Here is a 23,586-nt window from a genome sequence, read left to right on the forward strand (position 1 = left end):
CGTGCCCCCCGCTTGTGTGCGTGTGCGTGTATGAATGAAGTGGACGTTTTGGAAGTGCTTGTTAGTGCTTGTGTCCGTCTTCTTACCTGATCGCGCGCGCGTTTGTGTGTGTGGCCACGTGCGTGCGTGTGCTCAATTTTAACCATTCAGGCATTTGCTTTATTCATTCATTGTTTGATTTTTTTTTCTCTCACTCCCTCAAGGGCGAGTCACATGATCCTGGGCATCGTCAAACCATTTAGTCGCGAAGGAGATTCTGGGTGTATGAATAAGTTTATAGTCAACCCGTATGTTTGTTTGTACTCCATCTGGTGCCCGGCTTCCCTTCACTCAGGCAGCCACGCCCTGCCGTCCCTGCCGCCGCCTTGGAGACAAATTATGCCACACAGTGCTACTCCCTTGGCACCGCGAGTGAGCGAGGGCGTCTTGAGGGAGATATGCGCAGTAAAGTTTGCCGAGGTGTCACCGAACCCTCGCCTTAAGGTCACCCCACACTATTGATGCACAGCCCGTGAGTCAAAATTTCCCTGACAAATAAATGTTTCCTCCGCGTTCACGAGAAAGCGACAGTAAAAGTGTGTTTGCTCCTGTACGATAGTGAGATACTGTGTGTTGTTGATCTGAAGCGGTTCTCTGTGCAACAACGCGCAGCCAACCTCGTTTGTATTGTGTTCGTCTCACCTCTTAAACTCGGCTCATTTGTGTGTCTGCTGTTCACGTTCATCCATCCTTTGTTCCCCCGAGTCTTAAAGCTGATTATGCCAGGATATATTAACTTTTTAGTCAAGATCAGTTTCACAAAGACGCGAGAATATTTATCAGGTGTAGCCTTGCAGACACTCATGATGTCAGGGATATTTTTTGAACATTGACATTTCCTTTGTCGGCGCTGCAACAGAGTACGTCCCATAACGTAGGACTCATTTGAAGTTTTTTTTTTCCTTCGTTAGATTTATAAACATAGAGTACAACGCCTTGCGCGGGATTGTGGATTTTGTTGCCCCGCGGCATAGAGCGTCTAGTGTCTCGTCGGGGCATGGCAGGGATTGGCACTGGTCTGAGGCGCCGGCCCCGTGCCAAGTGGGCCGGGCACCGTGCATGCGGACGAGTTGTGACGACTCTTATTTATGTTTTCAGCAGATTAAAAACATTGTATTGGAACGTCATTTTGTGTTTATCACGTCTACCCAGCTGGCCACGGCCGCCGCTGCCTGATCAGTCTTAATCTCTAGTTAATAGTAATTATTTTCACGCTTACCGGCTGTATCCTAGCGACTGGCTGGCTGCAAAAATATTTATGATATAGTGTGATTACCATGTGTTCAGTGGAACATTTGGTGGGAACGACAGTCGAGAGGCGACAGCAAAGCAAAGCTCTGGGAGGGCGCCGTCCCCCCGTCGCAAGAAAGCAAGCAGACCAACACTATTTTTAGCAGTATGCACCCCAACCCTGCTTGCGTGCCCTGCCGCTCACTGTATCTCACTGAACTTCGTGCATCTTCTCCTTTTGGCCGCCTCCGTGCCCCTACCCGAGACGCGGTTTCTATTCTTCAGTGTTTCTTGTGCTGAAGATTGAGGCGGCTTTTCCCTTCATGTAGAATGCACCAAAGTTTTAAAAAGGAAGCTAACCAGTGATGTACGCATTTTTAATGTACGAGTAAGGTCAAAGGATAGTGTTCAGCTGCATTCGCTTGCATGCGAGCAGGAAGGCGGGTAAGCATGGCAGCTGCAGACTTCTGAATGCACGGGATAATGTTACAGAAACAGCAGTAGCGACCACAGCGGGCAGCAGGCAGGGAAGCAGACAACCAGACGATTAGAGCAAGCAGTAAGGAAAACTCACACCCGCTCTTAAGAGTTAGCAAGAAGAAAATCCAGGAAAACCAGGAGCCTCTAATGACCAGCATTTACTAAGAAATATTTCTCCTGGGTGTTACTGCGGTGACCGGAATCCCTCAGGACACTCCTGACGGGCCACCGGTGGTCAGCACCTTCAAGGACACACTCAAGGACGTGGCGGGGAGGGGGTTGCAAGTGAGAGCGAGTAGTTTATGGCACTCCGAGCAGTCTGTGAGCGAGTGGTGGTGGCACGGCACCCACCAGAGGTGCCCTGGGCACCTCCTGCTGGGCCGGGCTGGGTCGTGGGAGACCTGCTCGTCGAGTTTTGCATTAATCAAGGCCGCCGCCCATATATCGCAATGGTATTCAAGGAGAGCAGTCACAAGCGTCTCTGATATAATGTGCACGCTGCTTAGAATTCTCATAATTGTCAACGCCAAAGGTCAGATATTTTGACGTGATAGATTGCCTCCCAGTTATTGGTGCACTGAATTACTGGTTTTATGTACTATGTAAAGTAGACCTTGTGGAATATTTTGGTCTCATGCACACTGCATGATCACATAGAAAAAAAATATACTCCTATGTGAACAACAATAGGTATGATTGATCCTTCATAAGAATGTTAGTTGTAAGTTTAAGGGAAAATGTATTTTGTATGGATAAAACATAATGTGCAGTGAAAAGTATCGACAAGGAATGTGCAAGCCGAGGGTGAGTCGGTGAGCAAGGAAAGGTGGGAGTCAGGCCGGGCGGCGGGAACGACAGCCATAAACACCAACAGCCTCAGGATCGTCAACAGTAAACGCCTTAACGACGCGACTCGTCTCACCGCCTTTATTGACCAGCCAGCGGCGGCGGCGGTGCAGTGTGGACATAAAGGCAGACACTTGTTTATCGGGGCGACGGGCATCTCAGGGACATGTTACTGACGCTTCGGTTCGCTTGTTGAACTTCCTCCCTCGGCTGTTGTGGAGAGTAATTTGGGCCGTGGACGGGAGTGCTACATTTCAGTGCGTCCATTCCTCCTCGAGCATTGTAGCCGCGGGTGTCGTCTGGGTACTGACAAATGGGTACTAAAGAGGGACAAGACGGAAGCGTTCTCACTGCTGCTGCATCTTGGGTGTTGAGTGAGGGCGTGACTGAGTCTTCCCCTCCTTCACCCCCTCGCCCACCCTCTACCCCAGCCAGCCCGGCAGGGAGACGCCTGAAGCCTCCCCGTCGATCAACACCCACTGAACGCCCAACACTAGAGCGACGCCAAATAATACACTTATCGGATGACAGATATGTTTTGAGCTGGCCGCTGACGGATGCTGAGAGAGAATTGTCTCCTCCGCTGAGCTCCAGAAAACAGGATTATGACGTTACGTGGCGGCACGACTCGTCGCCGGCCCGACGTGTGGGAGAACAATGCAGGCGTTGATTATCTGACTGTAACCCACACTGCGGTGACGTCACGCCTGTCCCGGTGAGGGGGTGAAGGAACGGGCACGGCGGCTGAGTGACAGTCTGGGGGAGGAGTGGGAAAAACGGAGGAAGGGAGGAACGAAAGAAGGAAGGTAAGACAGGACGTTTAGGAGTTGCGCTTACGAACATTTTGCCAAGAGAAACAAAACCTCGAGAATTACCAAAAAGGAAACAGTAATTATTAAACCGAATTATATATCATGAATCAAATATTGATTACTATATATTAAGTTGTGAGTTTGTGTATTTGTGTGTGTGTGTGTGTGTGTGTGTGTGTGTGTGTGTGTGTGTGTGTGTGTGTGTGTGTGTGTGTGTGTTTGTGTGTGTGTGTGTGTGTGTGTGTGTGTGTATGACGCGATAATTCAGCATTTCGTCGTCATTTTTGCCCCTTCATCCCACAGTCGCTTGGAGTTGACTGCCGTTAACATTTATCTTGTCTTGCCTGTGGTCGGATTGCTCACTTCCGGTTGCCCCCCTCCCCTTCACCCTCCCCCTCCCCCCCCCACCCCCCCGTCCCCCGGCATATGTGGTAGGGCGGGAGCTTCCTTATTTAGAATTAGAGGAAGTGTGCCGTGAGTAGGAAGAAAAATAGAAAGTGACTAGGGAATGAAGAGGAGGAACGGACGGAGTTGGTGGATCGGGAGGAGGAGGAAGGTATTGTAGGAGGGTGCATGGGGAGGGTGTAGGGTAGGAGGAAGAAGAGAAGGGAGCTGAGGAGAGGAAGGGAGAAAGCAGAGCAGTGGAGGAAGGGGACGAAGGCAGCAAGAAAGAGAGGCATGTAGTAGAACGGGCCAGCAGGTGGACGGGCGGGCGAAGTTGAGGTTGGTGCTAAGAGGCTGCAGTAGAGAGGGGGGTGGCGGCGGGAATACTGATGCTACACACACACACACACACACACACACACACACACACACACACACACACACACACACACACACACACACACACACACACACACAACACACACACACACACACACACACTAACCACTGTAATGCACACTGTGTGTGTGTGTGTGTGTGTGTGTGTGTGTGTGTGTGTGTGTGTGTGTGTGCATACCGGAACACCCTCCTCTTCTGTCTGTCATATAACGATGGGGTGGGTACTTGTCTTATTTAATTATGTGGGGAAAATGAAGCCCCCTGTGCCGGCCCTGGTTACTGAGCCTCGCCCTGCTGAGGTGTGCCTCCTGCCCCTGCAGCGGAGCGTGGTGCAGGTAGGGTACGACCGCAAAATAGTGTGTTACGGCTGTGTGCTGGAGGCTGAGCACCTCTCTCTCTCTCTCTCTCTCTAGCTCTCTCTCTCACCTGTGCGTTTAAGTGACTTGCTAATCATCTATATGCTCACACTTCTATTTTAATTCCTTCACTGTGTTTGTCTCTGTGATTGTTTGAAATCTGATGGAGTGGCAGTGTTTTGTTATTTATGTTTATTATTTATGTTCTTTCTTTCTCTGTCTCAGTAGGGATTTAAATCGTACCTCTGCGTCATTTTTAGGTTCAGTTTTGCTGTGTTTAATAGTTGGATGGCTCGTGTACTTTTTTTTTTCAAGTACTCAGCATGTTTTATTATTATTATTATTATTATTATTATTACGTTTTGTGTGGGCAAGCGTTACTACTACTTAGTAATTTGAAGAGTGAGAGGAGGTAGACATTCTGATATTTTAGCGATGTGTGTGTGTGTGTGTGTGTGTGTGTGAGTGTGTGTCTGGGTGTGTGTGTGTGTGTGTGTGTGTGTGTGTGTGTGTGTGTGTGTGTGTGTGTGTGTGTGTGTGTGTGTGTAGGTCATTAATTGCTATTTTGTGTAAGAATCTTGTTTGTATACATGTGTTACATAGTGACGGATGAACATTTGTTTTGCTTAGACCTCTCTCTCTTTCTTCTTTCACTTCTCTTCTCCATAGATGTAACACATTCAGCCGTGCATCTGAAGAATATGTTTCTGAAAGGTTTACACACACACACACACACACACACACACACACACACACACACACACACACACACACACACACACACACACACACACACACACACACACACACACACACACACACACACACACACACACACACACACACACACACACACCCACACACACACCCACACCCACACACACACACACACACACACACAACCTATAACACAACATCTGGTCTTAGAATTTTGTAAACAAAACAAAACAAAATAAACTGAAGAAAACTAGAAAGGAAAGACGAATGCATCCCTTCCGCCCACCCTCGTCTCTCTCTCTCTCTCCCTCACCCTGCCCCCTCTCTCTCTCCTTCCTTCCTTTCACTGACTAGTTTTCCACCTTTTCTTCCTTCACCTTCTCCTCCTGCCGGTGCTCCTCCTCCTCCTCCTCCTCCTCCTCGACTATACCATTTATTACATCCCCCAAGTCTGCAGGCGGGGACGCTACACACACACACTGCCTCGGTATGAATCCTGCTGGCTGCCCCTGCAGCGTCGTCCCTGTTCCCTCCGCCACTTCTTCTTTACCCTCGCCCTTCTCCCTCCCTCACAGCTGCCCTCTTACTGTCTCATCTTCCCTTTCTCATCCAGCCCCACTCTCTCTCTCTCTCTCTCTCTCTCTCTCTCTCCTCTCTCTCTCTCCTTGCTCCCTTTCCCTTCCCCTCCACCCTCGTTTCTCTCCCCTTTTCTCTCTTTCCTCTCTTTCAGGCAGCCCTTCTCGCCCTCATATTTTCTTCCAGTTTGTCTTTCCACGGCCTTCTTTTCTCTCATTTCCCATTTTCTCTCACCCTCCATCTTTCTCTTTCTGTGCTGGTTTTCCTTTCCTTTCCCCCACACACCTTTTTTTTCCCCTTCCGTGCCCTTCCCTTCCCCTCGCTTTCCTCCTCCTTTTCTCACAACTTCTTCCCTCCCTCCTTCCCTTGCGCCCTACAAGCACTGTGTTGGCTGCTGGTTAGAGCATTTACGGGCCCTCTATGATACACTATGGGACGCTGTGGCTAATCATTCTATATATAAAATGCAGATGTGAATGTGTACCTCTCATCCGCTCCACTTTCCCTCCGCTCTCTTATCTGTTTTTTTTGTTTTATTTTCTTGATTTTCTTACTTATTTTCTCTGTCAAATCTTTAATATTCATCCATTTTCTTCATCTATTTCGTACATATTTTTCATCCATTCGTCTTTCTCTCCATATTTCCTTCGTTCGTTCTTCCCTTCCTTCCTTCCTTCCTTCCTTCCTTCCTTTATTGATTTATTACGCACTTCTTTGCTTCATTTTATGCATTTCTTAATTTATTCATTCATTCATCTATTCAGTTTTTGCTTCCACCTCCCACCCTCCTTATCACCTTGTACCAGATTTTCTCCTCCATCACCTCTTACCCCTCTTCCTCCACGTTCTCCTCCTCCCCCACCATCCCCTCTCCTTCTCCACCAGCATCCCATCTTCCTCCTCTCCCACCTTCCCATCCGCCCCCTTCCCTTCCTCCTCTTCCTCCTCCTCCTGATTATACTTGCTTGCCCGCTGAGATAAATTTGAAGCTGAGTTTTAGTGCTGAAGATAATGGCTTCAGATATTAATACTTCGTCACGAGCTAAGCTGATCTTGGTGTCTCTCGGGAAAATGGTGTTGGCTCTCCTAGATTACTATGGCTCCGCGCTGATGAGCTGAGTTATCTAAGGAGCAGTTAATCGTTTGTCATTATTATTATTATTGTTATTATTATTATTATTATTATTATTATTATTATTATTATTATTATTATTATTATTATTATTATTATTATTATTATTGTTATTAACTGTTTTTTTCTTCATCCGGTTTCTTTCCAGCGTGTGTGTGTTATGTTCTGTGCTGTTGTTGTTTGGTGCTTTTATTGTCAACCTGCTTTTTCCTTTTCTCCTGCAACTTTGTCTGTGTGTGTGTGTGTGTGTGTGTGTGTGTGTGTGTGTGTGTGTGTGTGTGTGTGTGTGTTATGTTGCTCCTCTTTTCTGTGTTGTGTGTTGTAGCTATTTACTATTTTTAAAGTGCTATGGACACCTCTATGTAATGTCGTGATGTGGGCGTGCGTTGCCTCCTCTTCACGTTGTTCAGTTTAACCGTATTTGACTTGTTACAGGATGAAAATCGACTTTGCTTTTTGGTTGTATACTTATCCATCTCCACCTTTTCTCTTTCTTTTATCATTTCGCTTTTTGTGCTCACATTTTGGTTATTAGTTTATATATATACTTATTGTGGGTCAAAGAGAGGAAACTATTTACAATACACTCCCAAATGAAGATGAATAAATAGATAGATGGAGAGAGAGTACGGGGAAGGAGGAAGGAAAAGGGGGTAGGCAGGGTAGTGGTGAAAGGCAAGACACTTTAACGTGCATCGGCGTCAACTCCTCATTTTTGTGTGCGCGCCGAGGAGACTTTTGGCCCAAGACGCATGCGATTCGCGGACCTCGAGGCGTGAACGGTGGCAGCGACGGCAATATCTCTCAAGTTAACGACTGCTGGAGCGTCGCACATGCATCAGCTGGGCGCGTGTGGGCGGCAAGCAGGCAGGGAAGCAGGCAGACAGGCGGGAGGGCGGGAGGGTGGGAGGGAGGCTGGGTGGGTGGACGGGGGGCGGACGATCGGCAAGGTTCTGGAGGTGGCGATGTGAGGAGGTTCATGGGGTGTGTGTGGCGGGGTGTGAGGTGAGGTTTAGGGAGTGAGCTGTTTAAGAACGTAAGGGTGTGACTGTTCATGTGGGTGTAAGGGTGAGGCTTAGGGGAGTGGGGTGTTAAGAATGTCCTGTGGGGTTGTATTTAAGTGTGGTGACTCTTAAAAGGTAAAAGAATGGGTACGCAGGAGAGCAGAGTAAGTTTAGATTATACGGAGATGTGGTAAGGGTCTGTATAGGGTAGAAAATGTTGTAATGAGGGAAGAAATTATCATGGAAACGGGAAAAAGGGAAAAATGGACAGGACGAGAGCATGTTATCATTATCATTATTCATATTATTATCATTATCATCATTATTTTACCACCAGTCACATCATTAACATTAAAATCATTAACACCACCACCACCACCACCATCATTATTATTATTCAGTATACATGACAAAATTTTTTACTGTTACCTCACTCGCCCTGCCGTTGATTCTGTTGCTCGCTCAGTCGCTCGCGAAGGAAGGAATGAAGGAATGAAGATGAAATAAATAAATCTGGAAATGATGATGTCGTGATGGATGAAATAAAAGCGCAGAGGACGCGAGTGGTTCGTTCCCGTTGCTTGATGAGCGAATACAAAACTGCCATTGAAGACTGAGGGAGGAAAGGAGGGACGGGAAGGGAGGGGCGAGGGGTTGAGGGGGTGAAGAGAGGAGGAAAGAGTTCCATGTTAACGAGAGTGCCAGAGACGGACGAAGAGGAGACAGAGAGAAGTAGACAGAAATGGGCGAGTGTCAAGAGAGGGGAGAGGGGAGAGGGGGAGAGGCACAGAAGAAGAGTGACAGAGGGGGTCGGAGAGAAAGGTGGTGCTAAATGTGAGTGGGTGGAGAGACTCGGAAACTTAATGAGACAGGAGAGGAGAATGAGGAAGGAAAAAAAATGAGTGTGCTTGCATCCATTACTGCTGCCATGGTGGTGAGGGAGTGGGGGAGTGGTGGTAGTGAGAGGGTGAGGGAGGAGGAGTAGGAGTGCTGTTGGTAGATGTGGTCGTATAAAACTGGTAGGTGGTAGTTGCTGACCACATTTTTATGCTATTACTGTGGTTTCTGTGTCTGTGTTCGTGGTGTTCCTGCTTGCTGTAATTGTAGCTGTGGGGAGGCTGTGGTGAGAGAAAGAGCTGCACAGGAGAGAGAAGGCTGGGTTAGGTTGTTAGGTTGTTCAGGCTAGGTTAGATTAGGTTTGGTCAGGTTGGGCCAGGTTAGGTTAGGTTTGGTCAGGTTGGGCCAGGTTAGGTTGTTAGGTTAGTTCAGGCTAGGTTAGATTAGGTTTGGCCAGGTTTGGCTAGGTTAGGTTAAGTTTGGTCAGGGTGGGATGGGCTAGGTTGGGTAAGGTTATGTTAGGTTAGGTTAGGCAGGGTTAGTTATAGGTTGCTAGGTTATAGTAATAGTGAATGGTGGATAAAGTGAGATTGCTGTGCATGAACTTGTGTAGAGGTCTTAGTCGGCTGCAGTGATGTGGGGTGTGTCTGGCGGTGTTCAGATCATGTATAATTTAGGCAATAGATATGTGCAGGCATTTTCTACCTATACTCGCCAAAAATACCATCGCCTGATAAAAATGCCTTCACTCCAGCCTGCATGCCTTCATAAAACTGCATAATCTTTACTGACTTTGTCCCCTACCAGGCATATCTTTCCTTTGAGTTTATCTTGAGCTGTTGACCTTAAAATCCACCACTGCGTAATAATTGTATATGTATATAATGTTTGTTAGGTTTGTATTTTTTTCAGATTTTTTAAAACTTGCTTGAAATATCATGTATGTGAAATTAAAATAAGCTATCATTTATTATTTCCTCCAGATGGTTTAAGATGACAGTATCAGTTGTAGTAGTAGTAGTAGTAGTAGTAGTAGTAGTAGTAGTATATAATTGCTATTACTTATTGTTATAGCAGCATGATTACTTTTAATTATAATCACACACACACACACACACACACACACACACACACACACACACACACACACACACACACACACACACACACACACACACACACACACACACACACACACACACACACACACACACACACACACACACACACACACACACACACACACACACACACACACACACACACACACACACACACACACGAGACGGCAAATATCTAGGTACCTACGTATTGAGGGAATGAAGTGGCTGGCCTCTGAAGGGCGAAACCTGCTGGCCGAGGTGCGTTTTCTCGTCCGTATTAGCCGCCATAATTGCCTTTTTGTCCTTTGCGGCTGCGTCTTGACGAAATGGCTCGTGACAGTTTAGTTTAGCTCCAAATTGGACGAAGGAAAAAAAAAAGACCGCAGGGAAATTCATGAATAGGCGCGTCTCGTACGTAAGAAGCGACGGGATGGGGGAACATTTTGCATTACGCATTTTTATTTTGTTAATTGACGTTTTGCATATTATTGACAGTCTCTCTCTCTCTCTCTCTCTCTCTCTCACTGGTTTTTTCACTGTGGTCGGCAGGGCTGCGGCGAATTGATTTGTAACCTGCAGCGGCTGTTCAATTGTTGCCTGAATACCAATTAAGAAGGTAGCAGGTGCCCTCGTGCTGTGCTCCTCTCCCATCATTAATTGTCTTTTATTTTTGTCTCTTATTTCCCAGAATCCAAGGAGTAATTGTGTCTGCTGCTGCTTTCTATGTCATTATGTGTGTGTGTATGTGTGTGTGTGTGTGTGTGTGTGTGTGTGTGTGGGTGTGTACCATGACATATTTCATCATAATAAGTAAGCTCTTCTCTCCTGGCCCAATGCGTGGATTTGGGTGTGGAGGCGTTTTTACATACTTCATGCGCTGCACCTTTCGCGGCCCGAGCCAAGGACAGCCATAAGACATCGTGATGACTCAAATTATGATGGAGTGTTTGTGGCTGTCTGGAGCAGAGTTGGGGAGGAGCTGGGCGATGGAGGGGTCGGGTGGAGGGGTGAGGGAAAGAGAGAGAGAGGGATCAGGACTTGCTGCACCAAAGAAAATGGGAGCTCTAGGTTGAACCCAAGAGTTTCGCGGACAGTTGCACCGTGTAGGGAGGGGGCACTTCAGTAGCAGCAGCAGCCGGCCAGCCTATGACAGAAGCTCCACCTTGGCTGAGAGACTGTGTGGTTAATGGCGATTTTTTGTTGTAAAGGAGTGTTTTCATTATTTTTTTCGTTCCTGTGTGTGTGTGTGTGTGTGTGTGTGTGTGTGTGTGTGTGTGTGTGATTGGAGAGGCTTTTTTTTTTGTATTTTACCCTCTTCGACTTTTATCAATAAGTTCTTAGGCATTTATTTTTCGTCCCTCATAAACCCTGGCCATACTTTTTTTCCTTTTCCCTCTTAATCCCTGAGACTGCATGGATATTTTTCACCGGATAAGTGGATACGTATGCATGAACAACAGCCTTATCTTATCGCCGACCTGTTTTCCCTGAGGTGGCTTTATCGTCAGCTGCTTCCTAGGTATGCATGTTTCCGCCCCTCCAAGACACCGACCGACATCCCCCTGCCTCCCATTAGCACGTGTGGAGCTGCTCTACTAATTAAATATAAAGACGACCCCGCCATCCCGGTGACTGATGCTTCTTAATGGGGTTCGCAAATTTTATGTTCCTAGTTTTGATTGCTTAAAATTAACCGCTGCATTAGCTTGTTGTTGTAGGGAGGCAGTGGCCGGAGCCGCGGGGAAGGGGTTAGTGCTCGGGATAAGTTTAGTAGCCGAGGGTCGTGATGTAATCGAGATATGTCTCAACGTCCGAAATAGTGAGGTGACAATGCAAGGAGGTACTCAGGGGACAGGAATAGCCGTGTAGATGCCCTCGAAGTGGCGGGGCTCATTTATTTTCCACCGATAAGACCTTACGATTGAGATTACCGCTGTAGTAGAAGAAAAAGGCACCTGACATAATAGAGGCTTACGTCAGCGGATGGAATAGCTGCTTAAGGTTTTCACACTAGTCACTTTTTATGACTCCTCAGGTTTTTGTTTAGTCCATGAAAAACGTGTGATGAGGAAGAGGAGTGCTGTAATTTTTTTTTTTTTTTATCTTCAATCAACACTATCTAATCAGTGGAACAGTCATGCCCTGTGCCTCGCTGGTGCTGTTCCTCAGTCATTTTATCTCTTCCTCTGAATGCGGTTTTTGGAAGAGCCTAGATGTCGATATTGCTATTTGCCACCACTTATTGATTTTTTGTTTGTTTTTTATCTCGTCCTTCCATTATATATGTTATCTGTAAGCAGTATACTCTATTCTAGGATGCCCAAGATGATAAGAGGAGAGAAAAGGAGGGTGAGATAAGAGTAAAACAAAAAAAAACATGTATTCATATCGACTGACAACCTCCTTCCCTCAACCTCCCCTCCTCGCCCTCCCGCCCTTTACACCGTCCACCGAAGACACAGCTCGACGCGCTTCGCTCACACTCGCGTTTCCCGAATACTCAAAATAAAAGCCTCGGAGTCCGCTTCTTTTTTGACGCCGTTCTTCGATATTTTCCGCGTGTCGGTGGGCGGCGGCGTGTGAGCCATTATCCAGGCGGCCGCTCCCTCGCCTCCTCCCTTGTTTTAGTCGCATTGCTCGCCTCTCCGCGCCGCATCAAAATAAATAGTATAGATCCAAGAAGAAAAGAAAAATGAAAAGGCCAGATGAAACGAGTCACGCGCGTGTTTGTTCCATTATGAGATGTAAGTTAGTTCTTGTTCTGTACGAGTATTGCTGACGTATTTATTAAGGCTTATTTTTTTTTTTTAACCTTTTCTCTCGCTCTCTCAATAAGTAGTGTCATCTTTTCAAACTCTCTCTCCATTTCATTTCAGTTTGTTTTGTTTTGTCACTGTTTTTTGTTTTTTTTCGTTCCCCTCCAAAGCGTCTGTGTTTTTAAGGGTTCGAGAAGAAGTAGAGAGTATTTTGCGCCTCATGCATTTTGTTTTAGAGGATCAAAGAAGTGGCTGCAGGCATAATTTTCCCCTGCATTGCACTCGTTTATCTTTTCCGTCGGTGTTATCAGCATCTCCCTCTCCATCTTGCAGTTCAACTTCTAATCTATCGTATCGTGCGTTGTAAGATAAGCTGCATCTGTTTTTCTTTGATGAGAAGCACCACAATCTCTCTCTCTCTGCTCTCTCTCTCGTCCAAGGTCACCTCATGGGTCTCCGTTCCCGTCAAGCAGAAGTGATCGGGTGTTTCTGTGTGTTAGTCGTGATAGGCTTGCGCGGTGGTGGTGATGGTGGTGGTTGTCGTAAGATTCTAAAACTTCGATCTCGCCTCCCTCCTCTTCGTGTCTCCGTTGTCTTCTCAAGGTCGTGAGTAATCATTTCTTGCTCTGCACCTATTTTTACCTTTATATTTTTGTTGGTGGGGGGATGATAAGGGATGTTTTTTTTATTTTTAGTGGCATATAAAAGTATGCCTACCTCCCTTATCTGATGACATACCTTTTCGAATGCGTGTTTCCGTTCGTGTTTATTTACGTTGGAGATACGTACATTACTTGAATACAATAAACTAATATGAATTGAGTTTATAGATTATGAGGAAGTCGGTCCTGATAAATCTTCATCAGATAGACAGGCGCTTAGTAGAAGTTAGGGCGTAGATGAACCGTATATAAAGGGGTTGAGAGAGAGAGAGAGAGAGAGAGAGAGAGAGAGAGAGAGAGAGAGAGAGAGAGAGAGAGAGAGAGAGAGAGAGAGAGAGAGAGAGAGAGAGAGAGAGAGAGAGAGAGAGAGAGAGACACACACACACACACACACACACACACAGTACTCCCATTATCCACTTATCCGTTCCATACAAGCATTGCTATGTTAGGGGATGGCCTCCCTCTCACTCTCCCTCTTACTCCCTTTCCCTTTCTCTTTCTCTCTCTCCTCTCCCTTTAAGCCTATCAGGGTGGGCAGTCACCTGTTTCCCTCCTCTTACACTGGATCGAACCCTCTTAATCCCACTTATCCTGGACCTCACTTACCCGGCAGGACCTTGTTGAAGCGAAGTTTTATATGTGTTTTTCGTTCGTCGTAGGTTTTCACGTATATGACCTACGAATTCGATATTAAACTGTGAATTATGTATACTGTGAAAAATAAAGGCGAAAGTGATCAGGTGTGCGTGTGTGTGTGTGTGTGTGTGTGTGTGTGTGTGTGTGTGTGTGTGTGTGTGTGTGTGTGTGTGTGTGTCATTGTAGTAGTTATTGGGTGCCGACTATTTACGTGTTAAATTAATTTTTCTCCAGTTCTCAAGAATCATCAAGAGCGCGGCGGCACATCAAAGAGTTACGGTAAGGCTCTCAACAGCTGCGCCCCGCCCTAGGCCTATGTGTCACGGCCTCCTCCCCCTTTAATTGGCTCTCCAGCACGCCGCCTTCGATGTCAAATCAATCACTAAACATTTATTTGCTCTGCGGTTCACTCAAACTCTTATATGGATGCTTTCTCAACACTTTCCATTTTCCTTGAGCTAAGTCTTGATGTCGCCCTTATTCTCCCATTCATGAGATTTTCCTTTCATTTTTCACTCCCAGGTTTTTATCTCCTGAAGTGTTTTATTGACCGAACTACTTTTTGCTATGGGACTTTTACGTGGTGGACGGTCAGATGAATGTGTGTGTCGAAAGGAAGGAGGAGGAGGAGGAGGAGGAGGAAGAAGTGGAGGAGATTGGGAGAGGCCGAGGGACTAGTCTGATCACTTCACCTACGGAAGAGGAAGGGAAAATACCTGCCTCTTCGTGTTGTCCCACCTCGGCCTGCTAATTATAATGCAAATGGGAGGGTGATAGGCTTTGTCGGGCGTCTTGCTGGAGAGGCAATTACGAGACTGACGGTTGTGAGGCCCCCTGAGCTGTGTGTGTGTGTGTGTGTGTGTGTGTGTGTGTGTGTGTGTGTGTGTGTGTGTGTGTGTGTGTGTGTGTGTGTGTGTGTGTGTGTGTGTGTGTTTTCTCTTCACTACGTGTATAAAAAGTATATATTCTTCATATTTTCACATGCTTATAATGGCCGTCACTTTTTTTGTATTCATGAACATACAAAGAAAATACTCGCTGGACATTCGGTGCTGATGCCACAACGTCGAGTAAGCTTTGTGTGTTAATGTATATACCTGTGTTAGACGTCCTTCAGGTGGGATTTTTTATGCTGAATGCCACTTGTCAGGTGTGTTGACGACCTAATGTCATATGTTCATGGCGCTAACTGGCAAGGGGTGTGTCCTGCAGCGTCAGCACTTATTATTTTTTTTATTATACGAAAAAATAATAACTAGGTATGGTGCTGAAAACCACTCCGTACAGGCGAATACATCATCATAATCACCCTAAAGCATAATGAGGCGACGATTCTGGTTCAAGTAAAGGGGAAAAAAGATCGGATGGCTAGAATAGTTAATCGCGCCATCGGGTCCACTGCTCGGAGCCTTCTGGATAAGACTGTGGGGTCGTTGATAACCTCGGAAGGTGAGCATTGTCTCTGGTCCAGTCAATGTTTACCTCGCCGCCGCCCACCGTCCCTCCGAACGTGTGTCGCGGGATCGATGCGGGAAGAAGGGCGTGCAGGGGATAGGGAAGTGTTCGTATTGGGTGGATTATTCTTATAGATTTACGTTCTTTTACATATGTACTGGGTTACTCAACAAATTCACGTTCTTTTACACACACACACACACACACACACACACACACACACACACACACACACACACACACACACACACACACACACACACACACACACACACACACACACACACTCACGCACAGTGTTAATTAAGCCGAGTTTGGACAATTATTCAGAAGTTCTCGATTGACCTTGTTTCTTGGGAACACGGAGGGAAAAATTAAGAAATGTAAAAAGGAAGGTCCCCAGTTGCCTTCGTTAAATTAGCATATTAATTGTTCTGTGATGATCCCGGCGGCGAGCGTCGTGGTGGAGGCGCCATGCTGAGGGAAGAATGGAGGCGGCAATGATAATGAAGGCAACAATTATCGCGGCACACCGTTGATCGTTTGTCTGTCTGCAAATGGAGGCTCACTTTGGTACTAAGTCTTCGATAGTACCGGTATGCAGGGAATTTTTTTCTGTTTTTAATGTTTTCTGTATATTTAAAGCTATATATTCACTAATCTACTTCTAAAGTTACATAATTTCTTGTGCGCGTGTGCCAGTAGGTAGAACTGAAAAAAATTATATGCTGTAAGATCAAAAGTCTGACATATCAAAGCGTCTGAGACACGGAGAGTTACGGCGCTTGTTCCGCCAGGTTCCTCCTCTCGTAGGTGTCTCAAGGGTCTGTCTGTGTGTGCCGCTTGTTCCTCACAAAACCCAGTAGTAGATATTATTGGTATATTCTCATTACTCATAGGCGCTCTTCAAAACTCCCTGAACTTTTGTACATAGAAGAGATGAAGGAGCTTAATGATTCCTAGCAAAAATATCCATGGATGGGCTTTTCGTTAGCATCGACGGGCAGGAAATTCATTAAAATGAATTGTAAACAAATACCAATTTACTTGAATTACATATATAGATGAAAAAATATTGCAGTAACATATTGAATATTTGAGGGAGTGTTTCACAGTGACTGGCATGGACCTTGGAAGAAATGTAAGAACTGAACATTTGTCTTGCTCACCCTCCAAGTTTTTTGTGTGTTCGTAATTAGAAGGAAATGTGTTAAGGAGATGGAAAGAGTGAGGTTATCGATGTGTTTTCTGTTAATGCCTTTTTTTAACGAATTCGATAGAGTAATTCCCATAGAAATGAGTAGGAGAAACAGTTACGTACAGAGATAAATAACGAAACTACTTAAGACAAATAGGAAAGTACATAATGGGTGCTCCTAAAAAAATAGCTCACTAGTATGGAAAATATGCAAATTTGCCCTCTTCGTTACTCAAGGGACGCACCCCCTTTATCTCTCTCTCTCTCTCTCTCTCTCTCTCTCACACACACACACACACACACACACACACACACACACACACACGATATTTCTTCCTTTCGGCCCCTCTCTCCTCTCCCTGCCTTTCCATGTATGTGTGTGTGTGTGTTGAGGCGCTGCAGTGAACAGGACAGTCCAGGGTATCGTCTCGGCGCTTGTTTACCAGGAATTCCTAAACAGATGCCTCCCAGAATCCCTTAATACTAGACCTGCAGCACCCCCTTAATTGGAAACCCATTTTCTTCCTCTTACCTGAATTCTAAGACCGAGCCGCCCTTTCTTTAGTCCCGAGGCGAGGGCGGAAAAGAAACTCCCAATCAGTGGCAGCCTTGCTCACGGGGACAGTTTCTTAGCTGCTGTAACTCGTTTGTGTGCGCCATTGTTGTGTGTGTCAGCTGCGTGCGAGAGAGAGAGAGAGAGAGAGAGAGAGAGAGAGAGAGAGAGAGAGAGAGAGAGAGAGAGAGAGAGAGAGAGAGAGAGAGAGAGAGAGAGAGAGAGAGAGAGAGAGAGAGAGAGAGAGAGAGAGAGAGAGAGTGAGAGTGAGAGTGTTACCTGTGCTGGTTTCATTTACAAATCTTCTGATGAAGTACGTTTGCCCATTTTTTGGTGTCTGTCAGATTTTTGTTTGTCACCTAAAATCACAAACAACTGCATTTCCCCACTCCTCGAAAAATACGCTTGGGGTAGGGGAGAGGAGTCGGGAGGAGGAGGAGCAGAAGGAGGAGGCAGTGTGGAGGTGGGGGAGAGTGGAATAGGCAGAGTTGGAGAGCACGGGGAGAGGTAGGGAGAGTCGAGGGGGCATATTTCTTCACTAGTAAATGGTATTGTAATGTTTTATCTCACGTGTTGAACAGGTATAAAGACGCGCAGAAAAATAAGTAAAAACTGGACGCGGGAGAAAAGCGTCCGAATTTGATCAAGCAGACATTTCTGTGATGGTTTTGTTATGTGAAATGTCATGTTTCCCCCGTTGTTTTATGGCGCGTGATATTCTGATGTCATTACACTATTTTTTCGTTATTCTCTGTCCTTTACTTTATTATGGTGGAACTCATTATTGGTCTGTGTGTGTGTGTGTGTGTGTGTGTGTGTGTGTGTGTGTGTGTGTGTGTGTGTAATTTTCCCTAACCCCTTTTGTATCTATCTAACTATATCTAACTATCTATCTCTCTATTTATCCATCCATCTATCTCACTCTCTACTGCTGCTAATATAACCCTGCCGTATTAAACCACCTCAAAATAATAATGTTTTATATATATGCAAACAGTAATTTTTTTGGCAGATTAAAACACCTTGAAAATATGAAGAATATACAAAGATATTCAAATTTCTGCATTCAATTGTTCCTCGCCTGCACAGCCAGATACTGAGTGAGGAAGGCAAAGGGCACGTCTGACTTAAGGAGGCACGTCAACTCTTAACTCTCAGGCCGTATCTTATCTTACGATTTTTCTTGAGTGTTTGGTGGCATGGGCAACAGACTTCAAAATGTAGAACCGATAAGGTGAAGGAGAGGTTTTTCTGAAGGCCTTGGAAGCTGCATACGAAGTAACCTTCATGCAGTTACTGGTTCCGAAGATGACTGGTCATTTTGACGAGGCAAAACATCCTTATTCTATTATTTTCACAAAACCTTCAAACTATAGGTGCTATAAAATCACGATTCAAATCTCGTACAGTCCTTATGGATGTGTTTTGATGACCCCCGACAAGCGCACAAAGAAGGGCAGCCGAGGGGGCGCTCATTAAGACGTGTCCGGACGCTCGGGGCCTCGGAATGTCTCTCTCCGCCGGGCGCCGCGCCGGGATTTTGAATGTTACGAGCCGGGGTTGTGCTCTTGTGTGTTGTGTTATTAACGTGTAATGTTAATGTTCCAAGGGGTTTTTTCATGGTTTAATGGTAGAAGCTGGAATACTTGCGAGAGCAATACAGTAAATTTATGCGGATATATTTTGGGAATGTAGGAGACAAACTTTCCTTAAAAATCCCTTAATGAAACTGAAATATAAATTTAGTGCCCACTATTTTCACAAGCCGGCCTGAAAAGTCACATTTGCATACTTATGAGAAGCCCGCTATGGATTCTGTATGCGATATTTTGACAATCTCGCATGAAATCCACATTAGCATACTTACAAGACAGTGCAAATAAGAATTTATTAGGGAGCATTTTGGCACTCGCGATGAAAAGTCAAAATAAAGTGTAAACAAAAGAGGCAGTAACTAGAGCTGCCTGGGCCGGCGTCATATATCTGGCCGCCCTAAAATTACTGAAGAAAAAATCCTCGGAGGGATTAAGACGGGCAAGATCAATGTAGCAGTAATGGGGCCATTCCTATGCCGAGCGTCGGCCGGGAGGAGCGGCCCCAAGTGCTGCCAAGACGCCGCGTCGCAGGGTCAGCGTGGCACTCTCCCTCACCTCGCCTCGCTTCCTGCTCCTCCTCTGCTTTTGAAGAACACTCTTGATGGCCTATGGAAGCAGAAGTTTTCATTGCTGAGGGTGTCGCTGCTGGAGACGCGCGAGAAGGGTGCCTACGGGTGCCTTAAGGCCAAGAAAGGCTGGCCTGGTGCCAGAGTTGACACCGCTGCTGGGCGTGCCTGCCGTCTGGCTCTCTGTGAAGAAGTCGGGTCCGTGTTGGTTATATATTTACCATTTTTTAGCATTTATTTTACCCACGACCTGGTAGTATCACACCCCCGCCACGCTCCCCTTCCCCCGCCAAGACCTGCTTTAAGGGGGAGAGCCGAGTTGTCGCTGGAGCGGCAAGGAGGGAAGAAGGAAAAGAGGGAGGAAGAGCGGGCGAGAGCAGGGACCGCAGGGTTGTCAGCGGGGCGGCTCAAGCAGCGGCTATCGGCGCGCGGGGAGCCTGGAGGCTAAAGGGTAAAAATGGTCAAACTTTGGCCCATGCCGGAGATTAAATTCTAAAAGTTGGCTCCAAGTTGGTGCTCACTCTGAAAGCGACGATAAAATGTTCAACCTCCCCATAATGAGGGAGAAGAGTTTCCATTTTTCTAAGCGGCCGCGGGAGTGTAGTGGACCGTTGTATCTTCTTTTTTCGCCCTTTCATTTCCCTAAACATCGCCGATGACTCCCACCGCGATGACGCCAATCAGAGGCCCAATTTGGCCGCCATTTACGTCGTAGGCAAGAGTGTCGCCGCCCGGGAAAACTGAGGAAAGAGGAAAAGCGGAAAGGAACGAGAAGGGAGAAGGAGCTAGGGGATGAGAGGGGAGGCTAACAGTAACACCCCCGCCCCTTGACGCCGCAGCAGGACCTCTGATCCCCCCCGGAGGTCCGCCCTGCCCGTCGCGCCCCGGCAGGAGTGAGGCGTCGGGCCGTCTCATTGATCACCGGCGCCGGACCTTCCCAAATAGTTGAGGAATTTCTTTGTTCGTTTTTTGAGACCCACTGCAATTTTTCTACTTTCTTTTATTTAGAGCGCATTAAGAGCGAGGATTGTTCAGCTGTTGTCTGCCGGTGTGTCTGTTATACTATGATACAAAGATAGTGGCAGCGATGGTGCTGGTGGGGGGCGGTGGAGGGGGAGGGAGGGCAGAAGAAAGGGAGTGTATATCCTATTTTTCTGTGTAAAGTCTGCGCGTGTTCCGGCAAAAGCCCTTCCCTATTCTTTACACACGTGTATAATGATATAATAAAAGACTCTTTGCTCGCTCGCACAGGACAACTCTCCGTGTATATACTGTACAATATCTGCATCATTTATTTTTCATCCCGTGATTTATTAATAATTTCATTCTATTTACCATTGCATTATTTCCGATTCTTCTTTATCCGACCCCCTACTCTAGCTCTCCCCTCTTCCTCCTCCTCGTCCTCCTCCTCCTCCTCGTCGTCCTCCTCCCTTACCTCTATTTACTCTTCTGGACCCCACCTAATATACACTTTCCTCTCTCCTCCACGAGCGCAAACCTTTTCATCATGATTACCCGCTTCCTCTTTTCGGAGTTTTTACCTATGCAGCTCTTATTTCTGTTCCTGTCTTTTTGACGCAGAGGGGTAGAGAGAGAGAGAGAGAGAGAGAGAGAGAGAGAGAGAGAGAGAGAGAGAGAGAGAGAGAGAGAGAGAGAGAGAGAGAGAGAGAGAGAGAGAGAGAGAGAGAGAGAGAGAGAGATGGAGAGATGGAGAGATGCTGAGGCCGGCCAATACCACTCCTGTCCCTGCAGCCAGCCAGCTAACGCCTCCGAGTTGCCCCAAATCCCCCAGACCATCAGATGACCACTTATATGAACCGTGTATTTTTTCCCTCCCTTGCTTCCTCTCACTTCATTTGCCGCTGAAATTGGCACTCACCACTCTTAAATTCGACAATAACTCGTGTTTTGAAGCTTGATGTTCGTTTCTACACCCACCCCTCCTTCCTCCCCCCTCCTCCCCCTTCTCCCCCTACTCCCTCCCTCCCTCGCTCCTGCCTCGTTTTCTCAAAGCTACCCAGAAACACACACACACACACACACACACACACACACACACACGCACGCACACACACACACACACAGGTGCTCGTTTGCTTGGGGAGAAATAATGAAAGCAACAATCGGCCGCAGGATGCTTTTGGAGAGAGAGAGAGAGAGAGAGAGAGAGAGAGAGAGAGAGAGAGAGAGAGAGAGAGAGAGAGAGAGAGAGAGAGAGAGAGAGAGAGAGAGAGAGAGAGAGAAGGGAGGGATGTGAAATAAGCTGGGAGGCAAGAATGATACAAAGGCTTCAGGAAGTTGAGAGATGAAAGCTGTTGTTGTTTTACTTTTTTTTTTTCGTTTGTCGTGTTTTTTTTTTCTTCTTCCTTCCTCGGCTTCTTTGTAATGACGTGTTCATATTGTGGTTTTAAAGGTGTAAAGTCCCCGAGTGTCCTGGCCGTCAAGAGGCAGAGAAAGGGTGAGTGTTGAGGCTTTGAGGAGGGGACGCTTAGATTGCGCTCGATTGCAACAATTTAACTGACTATTAGAATATTATGTTTCTTAGATTTGTCAAAAAAATAAGCGAAAGAAGATTGCTGAAGCTCTGAGAATGATGTAAAATATATAGGAGTTCTTTGCAATATCTGACCATTAGAATATATATGCGTTGTTTTACCATTCTCTGTGGAGGAAAAGATTAAAAGAATGAAGATTGTTGAAGCATTGAGGTGTAGACGCTTATAGATAGCACTCCTTTGCAACATTTGATCAAGAGAATAAACTTTTTTTGCATTATCTGTGAAGAAAGTGGTCAAACGAAATTATTGAAGGTTTGAGACTTAGGTGTTTGTTATAGGACTCTACTGGAATATTCTACCAACAAAATATACTTTTTTTTTATCATTGTTTGTAAAGAAAATAACTAAAAAGCATATTTAAGGAAGTTTCGAGGCTTAGGTATTATTGCAGAGGTTAAATTCAACACTCGACCCTTTGCTAAGTACGGATACATTTCTCAACCGTTGTGGGTGTGAAGCTAAATTCTGAAAAAAAAAAAAAAACAGTTCGCATCTGAGAGTGAAGTCTATTTCTTTTCATGATTTCATTGATAATATTGAGGGAATGTTGTGTTTTAATTTTTACCTATGAAATGCCCTATTTTTTTTTATTGTTAACGGCAGAGTAGAGAGACCAGAGACTTAACACGGAGTCCATCACACGACGAAAAAAAATATTAATAACAAACTAATGTCGAGAAGTGTCTTGATATTTTTTTTAGGGGGGTCAGTGCGTAAAGTAAAAGGGTAGGATTACTTTTTTTTATGGTCTACCAGTAGCTAATGTTATGAGTTAGTTCTGAAAAAAAAAAAATCGTGTCTTCTGTGGGTGCGTGATGCGAGCTGCTGTCCAATGCTCCGCGCCTTAGTCATCCTCGCAACACACACACGCTCTGCTTCTGAAGTTATGATCGATGTATAAGTGAAAGTATTGTACCAGTGTTGTTTAAATAAGATCTTATCACATTCTTAGGGCAATAATTTACATTCTCCTTATCTCAGTCTATCTATCCATTTATCTATCTTTTTCATCAGTATTATCTCATCCACCACCACCACCACCACCACCACCACTACCACCACTACCAGTATACCAGCACTACCACTACCACCAATACCAGCACCAACACTATCATCACGCCATTACAACCACCATTACCACCACCACACCAGTCCTACTACTACTACCACCACCACCACCGCCAGTCTCCACCTCCCCCCCCCCACCCCACACTACCATCGCCACGAGCTGCAATTTTGACCCTTTCTTTACTAACTGAAATTCAGAATTGTTTCAAAATATGCAGCAATTTATTAATCCAACTCTTATTATTAATTTCCACCACAAAATCGGTGATTGGTTCAGTGTGTTCTAAAAACTGACTTACCTTTGAAACCGTTGTTTAGCATCAGCATTTTGTTGCGGCCTGTATAATAGCCACCTGATACTTGCACGCGAAAAAAGGGAATTACACGTTATTATCATTAATGCTACACTGTTTGAAATTATTATTGTCAAGTGGAATGCCCATAAAATTTGCACACCTGCTAGCGATGAAAACCCAATATGACGCGCTGGCGGGTGTTCGTGGCCGCCGAAGTGCAAACAATAAGTTCATACAGCAAATTATTGAACGGTGAAATAGTTTGTGGGTCTTTTTCTTGCACTGCACGCGAGAGAGAGAGAGAGAGAGAGAGAGAGAGAGA

At 45.9% G+C, this 23,586-nt stretch overlaps 1 protein-coding gene across 4 annotated transcripts in view; it reads left to right on the top strand.

Annotated features, from left to right (window-relative positions):
* Positions 1-23,586, top strand: part of LOC127001540 (protein pygopus-like) — a 202,516-nt gene that overhangs the window by 61,710 nt on the left and 117,220 nt on the right. For 3 of the 4 annotated variants that reach the window (XM_050866189.1, XM_050866171.1, XM_050866197.1), the window contains exon 3: positions 14,207-14,251. The exons of the other annotated variant lie outside the window; for it this stretch is intronic. In XM_050866189.1, coding sequence (XP_050722146.1) covers positions 14,207-14,251 — 45 coding nt within the window. The remainder of the gene's footprint in view (positions 1-14,206; positions 14,252-23,586) is intronic. 4 annotated transcript variants of the gene reach the window in all.

The sequence above is a fragment of the Eriocheir sinensis genome, chromosome 2, assembly GCF_024679095.1.
Source record: "Eriocheir sinensis breed Jianghai 21 chromosome 2, ASM2467909v1, whole genome shotgun sequence".
Lineage (NCBI taxonomy): Eukaryota > Metazoa > Arthropoda > Malacostraca > Decapoda > Varunidae > Eriocheir > Eriocheir sinensis.